Source organism: Nicotiana attenuata, unplaced genomic scaffold (genome assembly GCF_001879085.1).
Source record: "Nicotiana attenuata strain UT unplaced genomic scaffold, NIATTr2, whole genome shotgun sequence".
Classification (NCBI taxonomy): Eukaryota; Viridiplantae; Streptophyta; class Magnoliopsida; order Solanales; family Solanaceae; genus Nicotiana; species Nicotiana attenuata.
The window spans coordinates 34871-45845 of record NW_017675970.1 but is presented as its reverse complement, the minus strand read 5'-3'; the positions used below and the strand labels follow the sequence as shown (position 1 = coordinate 45845).

Below are 10975 nucleotides of genomic sequence, written 5' to 3'. Positions count from 1 at the left end.
CCCCCCCCCCCCCCTCCTAATTTTCTCTTTAAAATTCACAATCCAATTGCTAAAAACGAAGATAGATTCTCAATTAGCAGTTACAAATCAGTCTAGTTTTGATTTTTTATCCAATTAGTGATTTTGTGGGTCTTTACAAACTTGTTTTTAGTTTTATGACCGTACCTTTTTTGTATATTTATGACCAATATGAAAGATTTACTCTTACATTTAAGAAAATTAGAAGGGTCATTTTCTTAATTTTAAAATTGTAAAGGGGTATGATTGATGGCCATCTCCTCATTAAAACTTGGATAATCAAGTTTCAATGACGTCGACTGGCCAACTATCCCTAATTACGTTCATTTTTTGTGTCCCATGACTTTTGGACTTTAGGGCTTTAAGCTCCATCTAAGAACCCACCGTCAAAACGGGCCGGGTCTATTTGAAGTTGAGGGTTTTTCCAGTAATTGGGCAAAGGGTTTTAGGCCTCGCACTCAAATCAAGCTTTTCTCCCTTTCCTATATAGCCGCAGTCAGCAAGAAGAAGTCGAAGAAGAAGGGAAACAAAACAAATTCCTTTCTTATATTTTTGTTTATTTATTTATTTTTTGTATTCAGAGTTCCTACACGTACAACAGTTGCAATGGCTACTCTCGTTCCTCCGACAACTACAGTTCCACCGGCGGCAGGTTCAAAATCGCCGGCCGTTGAATCGGAGAAAGTTGATTACTTGAACTTGCCTTGTCCCATTCCTTATGAAGAAATTCATCGCGAAGCTCTCAGTTAGTATCATCCTTTATTACTTTGCTGATAATCATTGTTGCTTTAATTATTTTTACACAGTGAATTTGTTGGGACGCCTAAAATATCAAGTATTTCTAGTACTTTTTATTTTTATTATTATGTTTTATTTTGTATAATATTGGTCTAAGATGAGTTTGTAAGGAGTAACATGGTCGGTAATGATCAGTGGTGGAGACCGGATTATAATGCAATAGTATAATGAAATGAGTTCCAGTAGAGCGGAATAGATATAGAGGATTAATATCGCAGGCCTAATTAGGACGTCCTGAATTGTTTCAAAATAGCGGAAATGGATGTAGAAGATTTGATAGCATAATGAATATAACAGAATGGATACAGTAGATGATATATATAGTTATAGAGGTGGATGTAGAGCATCACTTATGGGTTCATCTGAACCCAAACTTTGATTCAGGTCCTGTATATATATAATAATGAATTCACTAAATATGCACAAATAATAGATTTTGTAGCCATTTAAGCGAATGAGTTGTGGTAGAATTCCGAACTTGAACCCATGATGTTCAAATCCTGGATAGGCCTCTGTGTATAGTAGACCCCAGTTAGTTGGGGTGGTAGGATAATGAAATGGTTGGGAGCAGAATGCATAAAGAAGATTTATAGTGAATCCTAACTAGTTTTTAATTGAGTCATAGTTGCTTTCCTGTTGTCTGCAGATTGTTTGGTGTATTCTAAGAAATGTAGTGCAATCAAAATATGCAGTTTCAGTTACATATGTTTTGTTGTTGTTGCTGTTAAAACCCCGCTGACTTAATTTCACAAAGGCAGTGCAACATTGAGCCTATATTTCCTCAATGGATACAATCAGCTCATGGTAAAACTTCATATTGCTATGTTACATGCGCTTTCTGAATTTGAACATTCAAGTGCATTCCTATGTCTACTGAAAGAGTAGTTTCAGTATTAGTGAATTTATTAGGTGGGATCCAGTATGGGGTTCAGTATGTGTTAAGGATTTTGTAGTGCGAATGATTTTGTGGCAATCTGTTATGAATAATCTCGCACATCTGTGAATTATGATAGAAACATGAAAGCAAAGGCTGTTATATACAATATTAGAAAACATGTAATGTTTGGAAGTGACTTAGAGAAGTCAGAGTACTAAGTCTGTGCTAGCTATTTAATGTTGGATAAAATGATGCCACACAGACAAACTTTTGTTTTGATGTAGAAGAACAAAAGAAATTTTCATAGTTTGGTGGCATGTCATGGTATTAAACAGTTATACGATGAAAGGAAAGTGGCAATGAACCAAATTCGGTTTGCGCTTGGTAGACTATATCATATTTATATTTTTCTAAGAAGACCGATGAAAATTTATAGATAGTGGAAGAATGATATCCACATTATGTTTAATGATAAAAAAAAGCATATGACAAAGTGCCAATAAAGATCCATACCAAGTACATGTGACAATGGACCCAAGAATTTGTATCTAGGTGAGCATAATCTGGCTCAGACACTACCACTCTTAAAAAAATGATATAATGATATGGATGAAGGAGCAGTTACTAGTGTGAGAACTGAGGGAGGAGTTTTGAGTTACTGTGGGTTTACTCCAACTGTCTCTACCTTGAGCTAATACTTGTTACACCTACATTAGGTTTGTCTTGTCAGGACTTATTGTATTCTAGTTAGATATTTATTTATGTAGGGATAAGTGTGAGATCCGGAATACTTCTAGTGGTAGAGAACTCCAATTTTTCCTTAAAGTATAAATTATTTAGTATAGAATGAAATGGGCGTGAATAGAGCAGAATGGATACGGAGGATTCATATATCTAACCTCAACTGGTTTGAGATCGAGTGATAGTTGATTATTGTTGTGAACATTTTCTAGGTTTAGCAAGTAATACCGCCTCTTCATTCAAAATTCAACAATTCATTTAAAAAAGAGGTTGCGCTAGGAGTTGTTAGATGCATCATGTGTGCCTGTTTCAACTAAAGTTATTTCAGGTAGTCCTCTTTATCAAAACCTTGAGCTAGTTGTTTAAACCACTATCAGGTTAAAGCAATGCAGTGGCTTCTATTGCAGTTTTAATTTTTCCTTTTACGTTCATATTTGATAGGCTTCGGTGCTCTTAAGTCTGACACTTAACTCCTATATTTCTGTTATTGTTATTGCTTTTGTGAAGGGAATAACCAATTCATGTCTCTATTGGCAGTGTCTTTAAAGCCGGAGCTTTTTGAAGGATTGCGTTTTGACTTTACCAAAGGACTTAATCAGAGATTTTCACTCAGTCATAGGTAGATTTTACATACTTGAAAAATATATCATATTTGTTGCTATGTTATCTCTATTGATAGAGGGAGAGAGGTGTTTTCTTAGTGATAATAAATGCGTTCACCTTTTCTCAGTGTTTTTATGGGGCCTACAGAACTTCCTACTCAGTCTGCAGACATCGTTAAAATACCAACTGCCCACTACGAGTTTGGTGCTAACTTTATAGATCCAAAGGTCTGTAGTTGATTTTATTCTCTCCAAGTGCCTGAACTCGTTGAGGATCTAATTCTGGCAGCAATGACTTCTGATATTGTTACAGATGATGCTTATTGGGAGAGTATTGACAGATGGGAGGGTGAATGCTAGGGTGAAGTGTGATTTGTCTGAGAATCTTTCGTTGAAAGCCAATGGTCAAGTAAATATTTATATTTTCAAGTGCTGCTTTCCCTTCTATAATTTTATGTGGAGCGACCGGCATATCTCACAATTTTAATCTTCTTAACAGCTAACTGGTGAACCGCACATGTCGCATGGCATGGTTAATTTCGACTACAAGGTAGACATGCACATGTTTTAATAAGATTTAATTGGTGCATCCAGGCCAGACTGCACACTTCCTATTTCATTCAAGTAGTACTATTCACATATCATGCTGTAGGCCATTTGACTTGGGGATAATGATTGTTGTATGTCTTTGTTGTTGTTGTTGTATATAAGGGTAAAGACTACAGGACCCAATTTCAACTTGGCAATGGTGCATTATTTGGAGCCAGCTACATCCAGGTATCATATTAATTTGTTACTCTCTATTTTAAATAACGAATACATCCTAGAAGACTGAAAAAATACAGAAAGTAAATGGCCTTTTCTCAGCCCATTGGTTATACTGCTTTAGGGATTTATGTCCTCAAGTTGCATGACATATTGTTAAGTTTCAGACATAGTTTTAGTGGTTCAGAAAACTTGTACTCAATGGGTTGAGTTGGAATAAGGTTTTATCATTGTACAGTTGTGTGTAGGTAAAAAAAGTGAAAGATAATGCGTAACATTGTACTGCCAACAGGGATTAAAAGCCTAGAGAGTGGGAGAGAGAGCTAGGGGAACCATCAGGAATTAGTTCTTATAGCATCAAAAAGAGATCGATGGTAATATGATTTGAGAGAAATCAGATTACTTGATTGAAAAAAAGCTAGTGACTGATGTGGGTCACATTCTCTAACACCTCGATCCCTTAGAAAAATAATTAAAGTATTTCTTTACTAAATTTAGCAACTAGACCTCAGACCATTCCCTCAACCCCTGATGACAAGAAGGCAGTGCCAACCACTCTACTCCCTTTGGCCACAAAAAGTATTCCGAGACAAGAACTGTGTCATGCCACTCAATCAGCATAATTACTTCATAAAAGTAACCGTTTCCAATAAAAAGAAAACCTCCATCATTTACCTTTTCGCCAGAATAGCCCATTGAAATAATAGACAATTTCCACCGGCATTTAGTCTGGTATTTAAGTTAGCCAATGAGAAACTAAAAATTTGCAATCTATTCGACCGTCATTGTTTTGGTAAAAAATGTCACGAGTTCAAGTCTTGTCATTTGCAAATATTCTTCTTTCTGGAGAGTAATGAAGGATTAATTGACACCAACTAAAATTGTTTATTTTATCAGACTATATGCATGCAAGATGTATTGGGGGCACATAGAGAATCCTTTTTTTTAGTCTTATCTCAGCAAAGTATTTTTTTTTTTTAGGACGGGGGGGGGGGGTGGTGTTTCACTTGATTTGTTGTGGATTAGGTGATGGAAAACCAAGCAACACGAAGCGTTCATGGTTGCACATGGTTTTGGTTGTGAAGGAGTATTGGGGATGGATGCTTATTGGTTGTAAGGGATAGACGTGGTTTGCTTTTGTGTCATTTAGAGTTTGGTTTGAAGAGGTCATCCCACGTCAAAGGACTTCAAAGTGGAGATTCCTAGTGAATAGTTATCCGATTAATTGTCTTGATGTTGCACGGTCTATTTGTGTCAGTGGGTGGAAAGATTTGAAAGGAGAAGGAAAATATGGTAAGGATAGTGCAGATGCAAGCCCTTCTTTAAGAGGATTGAGCCTCCACTGTGTCTTTAATGGTTGGGAACTTGTATAGGTCCAATTTAAATGTCCCTACTCCTGCACAAGTATTAGGGATGGACGCTTATTGGTTGTTAGGCATAGACATGGTTTGCTTTTGTGTAATTTAGAGTTTGTTTTGAAGAGTTCATCCCACGGCGAAAGACTTCAAAGTGGAGATTCCTAGTGAATAGTTCTCAGATTAATTGTCTTGACGCTTCACAGTCTATTTGTGTCGGTGGGAGGAAAGATTTGAAAGGAGAAGAAAATATGGTAAGGATAATGCAGATGCAAGCCCTTTTTAAAGAGGATTGAGCCTCCACGGTGTCTTTAATGGTCGGGAACTTGTATAGGCCCATATTAAATGTCCCTACTCCTCACTTTGGGCCTCTTTTGTCTCATTTTGCTTGAAAATTCTTTTGGAATTAAAAGATGAATTATCTAAGAGGATTATCAAATTGGGCAGTGTGTATGGCTGTGCTTCTGGAGGTACTATTGCTTAGGTATGCTCTTCTTTATTGTGAAGTTGCTTCGATCACATTAATAATATAAAGGTTGCGATTGGCACTTATATAATTTTTTATTATAGAAGGTTGCTAGTAGTACTTTGCTTCTTTTAGTTGTGTTCCTTGATGGTCACTCTAATACAAACTTATCATCATCCTTCTTAAATTGGAGAGTAGACTGTAATGGACTTTACTTAATGAAAAGTGAGAGTGGAGATTGCAAATACTATAACAATATTATCTTCCACTTTTGCCCCTCTGGGGATTATCTGATAAATTGGGAGATATCATATGTCTGCTACATATTGGTCAATCATGGATTCCTTATGGTTCTTATGAAATACCTGAGAATGAGTAAAGATGTCGTCCTGATTGAGGGCCAATATCGTATGCAGATGAATTGTGTGGTATTATGCTTTTAGCTTTTTAACTGAACCTTTACATGGTCTTGCAGAGTGTCAGTCCACATTTGTCTCTGGGTGGGGAAGTATTCTGGGCTGGTCAGCATCGGAAATCTGGCATTGGTTATGCTGCTCGCTACAACACAGATAAAATGGTATTCTGCTTATTACTAGATGATAGAACATTTTGTCATCCAATCATTTTTATCTGGATTCGAGGTATTATAATATTGTGCAAAAGATGAATGATTTGTTGACTGATGCGTACTTTTTATTGTGTTGGACACGTGGTAGCAGTTTAAATTTCATTTCTGTTGGACAGTTAGTTCTTTCTAGTAGCCTGCTAACTATTCCGTTAATTGAGAGGCCTTCCATTTATTTTTCCTGTTATTGTCCTTCCAGAAAACTAACTTGTATATCATGCCAGTGAGGCATTTGATTGAATGCTTTATCTGAGGTGTTCTTTCAAAAGCTATAATATCAAGGCCATGGTCATTATTCTCTTTCCTATGTAGTATGAATAGCTTTAGAATAAAATTAAACTGCAGGTCTTCCAGATGCAAAAGGGTTTATATTCCATCATTTTGTCTAAGTACTTCCCTGTGATATTGACAGTGGAACAGGAACATCAAAATATTCATGTTTCTGAGTAAACCCCTCGAAGAGAAAAAATTATCTATTATGTTTTCTTTTGCCGATCTCACCAGCATTTCTGCTTGCAGTTGTCTTTTTTGTAGATGTCCATCTTTCTAGGTTTTCTAAAAATGTTTTTTGCATTATTCAGTGTTTGTTAAACTTATCTGCAGGTTGCTTCAGGGCAAGTTGCTAGCACTGGGATGGTGGCACTGAGTTATGTTCAGAAAATTTCTGAAAAGGTTTTACGAGTCAGCAGTATCTTAATGACTGATTTGTGACTTGCTTTCTTACACGCTTTTCTTAAACACTTTCCTTACATGCAGGTGTCTCTAGCATCAGACTTTATGTACAACTACATGTCTAGAGATGTTACAGCAAGCTTTGGCTACGATTACATCCTTCGGCAGGTAATTTTGTTGTGGTAGACCTTTTTCAGAAAATTTAATTATTTCCTGCAGGTCACTTTTGGTATTACACTTTGACTCCTGTGCATTTCCAGCAATTTTGCAGTTTCCTGTTGGCTTTGAAAACCCCTGCCTCTAAGACGTCTATAGTTGTGAACTGTTCTATTTGCTGCAACTCTACAGAGTCTAGCGGAAAATGAAAGCTCCAAATTTAATGCCCAAAATTGTCATTATCGTTTTTGAAACAATTGCACGCAGACTCCAATAGATCATTCTTGCCCTTAATCCAGTTTAAGTTAAAAGACTGACTACCACCTCTTCCCTGTATATTGCATGGACAGACTTGGTCTGTGCCTGTGAGTCTGCATATCTGTAGCAGCCCTTTCTTGATTCCTAATTTACCTACCTCTCTTCGTCACTTAAGATATAGGTACTACCTGTTTTTAATTTTATTTTTTTATCTTTCTGCTATGTGACATCTTATTTGTTTGTGCTATGTGACATCTTATTTTGTAGTGTTAAGAGATTCATAGCGGGAGCTTAGTGCACCGGGCTGCCCTTTTTCACCTGTGTACAGGGGTATCCCCTGACAAGTGGTAAACAAGGAAAATTTCCTAAATACTGGGACTCTTAATTATGATAGAACTAGGGAATACTGTGCTGTTAACCTAAAGTTATACATTGAATCTAGTATGTTCTAGCATCTAACTAGATCAATTCTCTCCACTTTCAACATAGACATTACAAACTTTTTGTGGGCTGCTATTATGCGTTTTGTGAAGGGTTCTTAAAGCTCATTAAGTTGATCTTTTTTTCGTGACTGCATTGCGGCAATGTTGGGACGTCTAATCAACCTTGCTCATCCTGACTTCAATGTTTACTGAATCGATATTGTATGCATGCATTACAGTGTCGTCTCAGAGGGAAGATTGATTCCAATGGATGTGTTGCTGCTTTCCTGGAAGAGCGCTTGAACATGGGTCTTAATTTCGTTCTTTCAGCTGAGGTAGGGTGGTATATGGACTTTTTTTAATCTTGTCGTAGCTCCTTTACAAAATACATGTTCTTATAAGTTTTGCTTATAAGTGTCGCCTATTTTTTTCCCCTAATAAATCTTTGAGGGCTAGCTAGTGCATGGCTTGAAACTCGGTTGATAAGGGGCACACCCCTTTGTCAATTCTTGTCCGTCATGTTTTTACTAGTTGGAACCTAATCTCGCACAGTTTGGCTGTATATCTTTCAGTAGTATCCTAAATTATGTGCCTTATTGCTTGTTCAGGTCGATCATAAAAAGAAAGACTACAAGTTTGGCTTTGGACTCACCGTTGGAGAATAGAGGCAGCTTTAACAGGGATTATGTTTTATAATTTGAGCGCAAAATTAAATTGAAAGCATCTTTAACAAATGATTCTTTTTCTCAGCGATCAGAACCAAAACACCAGTTTTGTATCTTTATTGAGCGACATTGTTTCTAGAGCATATCAACTGAGTCACTGGTAGTTGATTTTGCAATTTGAGACATTCTTTAGATAGTTTAGAATTGTAGAGGTGACTTTATTCAGCTAGAGAGATCTACCATTCTGATTTTACTGTGTGAGACACATTGCCTACTCTGTGGTTAATAATTCCAAGGTTTTAAATCATACTCCCTCCGGTCCACTTTAATTGTTCTTTTGGCATTTTTCTTATGGTCCACAATATTTGATTTTTTCAAATATCAAGAAGGAATTAACTTCTTTTTTTCAAAGCTACCCTTGGAGTAAAGAGCTTATGCATATTTGTTATATTTTCAATGAACAAATTAAAGTTAATATTGTCATTTTTATTGTTAATTAATGCTAAAAGGTGAATTTCTTAATAATGTGTGAAAACAATTAAAAATTCAATTAAAGTGGACCGGAGGGAATATAATTTAACTCAGATTTTGGGGGCATCTGAATATCAATCATCTATGTTTGCTTCAAGCTAGTTAGAGTCAGCTATATAGATTTTTTGTAGCGAATTTGAATTTTTCTAATGTTTCAGAGGGTGTAAATCACTACAGATATCAACCTCAGCTGTGAGACACAAACAATAGGGTCAAAAAAAGGAAAGAGGGTTTTATTTATATTTGAGACTATGTGTTAAATTAATGAGAAATAATTTGATAAATTTAAGTTTTTTTTTTGTAAGGATATTTTCTTTGAAAGTATTAATTTTCCGTTTCTGAAGTTTGCAGCTTCTTTTCAACAACAGAAAAATTATTTTTGTTGTTGCTCAAAAGCACTTTTTGTTTTTATCAAATACTTCAAATCTTCACAAATGTATTATTTTAGAGACAAACGTGCCTTGGCTTCTTAAAAGTTTGGCCAAACATGCTATTAGTTGCAGATACATTGTTTGTTTCAAAATCAAATGCTTAATCCCCTTGGATAATGGAAATCTTACACAAATATTAATGAATAATGTTTTTATTTTACAAGTTTTCAAAAGCATAAAGTATATCCGCTATAATATATATTAAATAGAATAACGAAAATGACAAATTAAAATTACAAAATCTAAAATTATAAATGCTCTCACGGTTGGAAAATAATACCTCTTTCACCTTTTGAATGTGGACAATAATTGATTTTACAATTAAAGGTTAAGGGGAACAATAAATTACAGTTGATGTTTTAGTCCAAANGTGGTGGAGGTGAGGGTGAGGAAGACGACGTCTATATCCGACAATCAGTTTGGGTTCATGCCGGGCCGCTCCACTACGGAAGCTATCCACCTTATTAGGAGGTTGGTGGAACAGTACAGGGATAAGAAGAAGGATCTGCACATGATGTTTATTGACTTGGAGAAAGCATATGACAAGGTTCCTAGGGAGGTGCTCTGGAGATGTCTTGAGGCGAAGGGCGTGCCGGTAGCCTACATAAGAGCGATCAAGGACATGTATGATGGAGCTAAGACTAAGGTTAGGACTGTGGGAGGCGACTCGGAGCATTTCCCGGTTGTTATGGGATTACACCAAGGCTCTGCGCTTAGCCCGTTTCTATTTGCCTTGGTGATGGATGCTTTGACACACCATATTCAAGGGGAGGTGCCACGGTGTATGTTATTTGCTGATGACATAGTTCTAATTGACGAGACGAGGGCCGGTGTTAACGAGAGATTGGAGGTTTGGAGACAGACTCTCGAGTCTAACAGTTTCAAATTGAGCAGGTCTAAGACAGAGTACCTGGAATGCAAGTTTAGCGCTGAGTCGAGGGATGTAGGCGGGGACGTGAGGCTTGGGCCACAGGTCATCCCCAAGAGAGATAGCTTCAAGTACCTTGGGTCGATGATTCAGCGGGACGGAGAGATCGACGAGGACGTCACTCACCGCATAGGGGCGGGCTGGATGAAATGGAGGCTTGCATCTGGAGTCTTGTGTGACAAGAAAGTGCCACCGATACTCAAAGGTAAGTTTTATAGAGCTGTGGTTAGACCGGCCATGTTGTATGGGGCAGAGTGTTGGCCGGTTAAGAACTCCCATATCCAGAGGATGAAAGTAGCAGAGATGCGGATGCTGAGGTGGATGTGCGGGCACACTAGGATAGACAAGATTAGGAATGAAGATATTCGGAAGAAGGTGGGCGTCGCCCCTATGGATGACAAGATGCGGGAAGCGAGGCTCAGATGGTTCGGGCACGTGCAGAGGAGAAGCCTTGATGCACCGGTGAGGAGGTGTGAGCGGTTGGCCGTGGTGGGTACGAGAAGAGGTAGAGGGAGACCTAAGAAGTCTTGGGGAGAGGTGATCAGGCAGGACATGGTATGACTGCAGATTTCCGAGGACATGGCCCTTGATAGGAAGGCCTGGAGGTCAAGCATTAGGGTTGTAGGATAGGGGTAGTAGAGCTTTCCTTACTTCATACCGGGGAT

At 37.5% G+C, this 10975-nt stretch overlaps 1 protein-coding gene across 1 annotated transcript; it reads left to right on the top strand.

Annotated features, from left to right (window-relative positions):
* The first annotated feature begins 420 nt into the window (after positions 1 to 420).
* Positions 421 to 8727, top strand: LOC109220635 (mitochondrial import receptor subunit TOM40-1-like). The gene is made up of 11 exons (XM_019385095.1): positions 421 to 763; positions 2972 to 3053; positions 3165 to 3264; positions 3350 to 3445; positions 3536 to 3586; positions 3748 to 3813; positions 6098 to 6199; positions 6851 to 6919; positions 7004 to 7087; positions 7995 to 8090; positions 8364 to 8727. The coding sequence occupies exons 1-11, from the start codon at positions 625 to 627 to the stop codon at positions 8418 to 8420; spliced, it is 942 nt and encodes a 313-aa protein (XP_019240640.1). The 5' UTR covers positions 421 to 624; the 3' UTR covers positions 8421 to 8727.
* The last annotated feature ends 2248 nt before the right edge of the window (positions 8728 to 10975 follow it).

Excerpts from the sequence above, each read along its gene's own strand:
- LOC109220635 (XM_019385095.1), top strand. The coding sequence starts at position 625 with ATGGCTACTCTCGTTCCTCCGACAACTACAGTTCCACCGGCGGCAGGT. Across the intron at positions 764-2,971 it reads AATTCATCGCGAAGCTCTCA|TGTCTTTAAAGCCGGAGCTT; the intron begins GTTAGTATCATC and ends CTCTATTGGCAG. Across the intron at positions 6,920-7,003 it reads TTCAGAAAATTTCTGAAAAG|GTGTCTCTAGCATCAGACTT; the intron begins GTTTTACGAGTC and ends CCTTACATGCAG.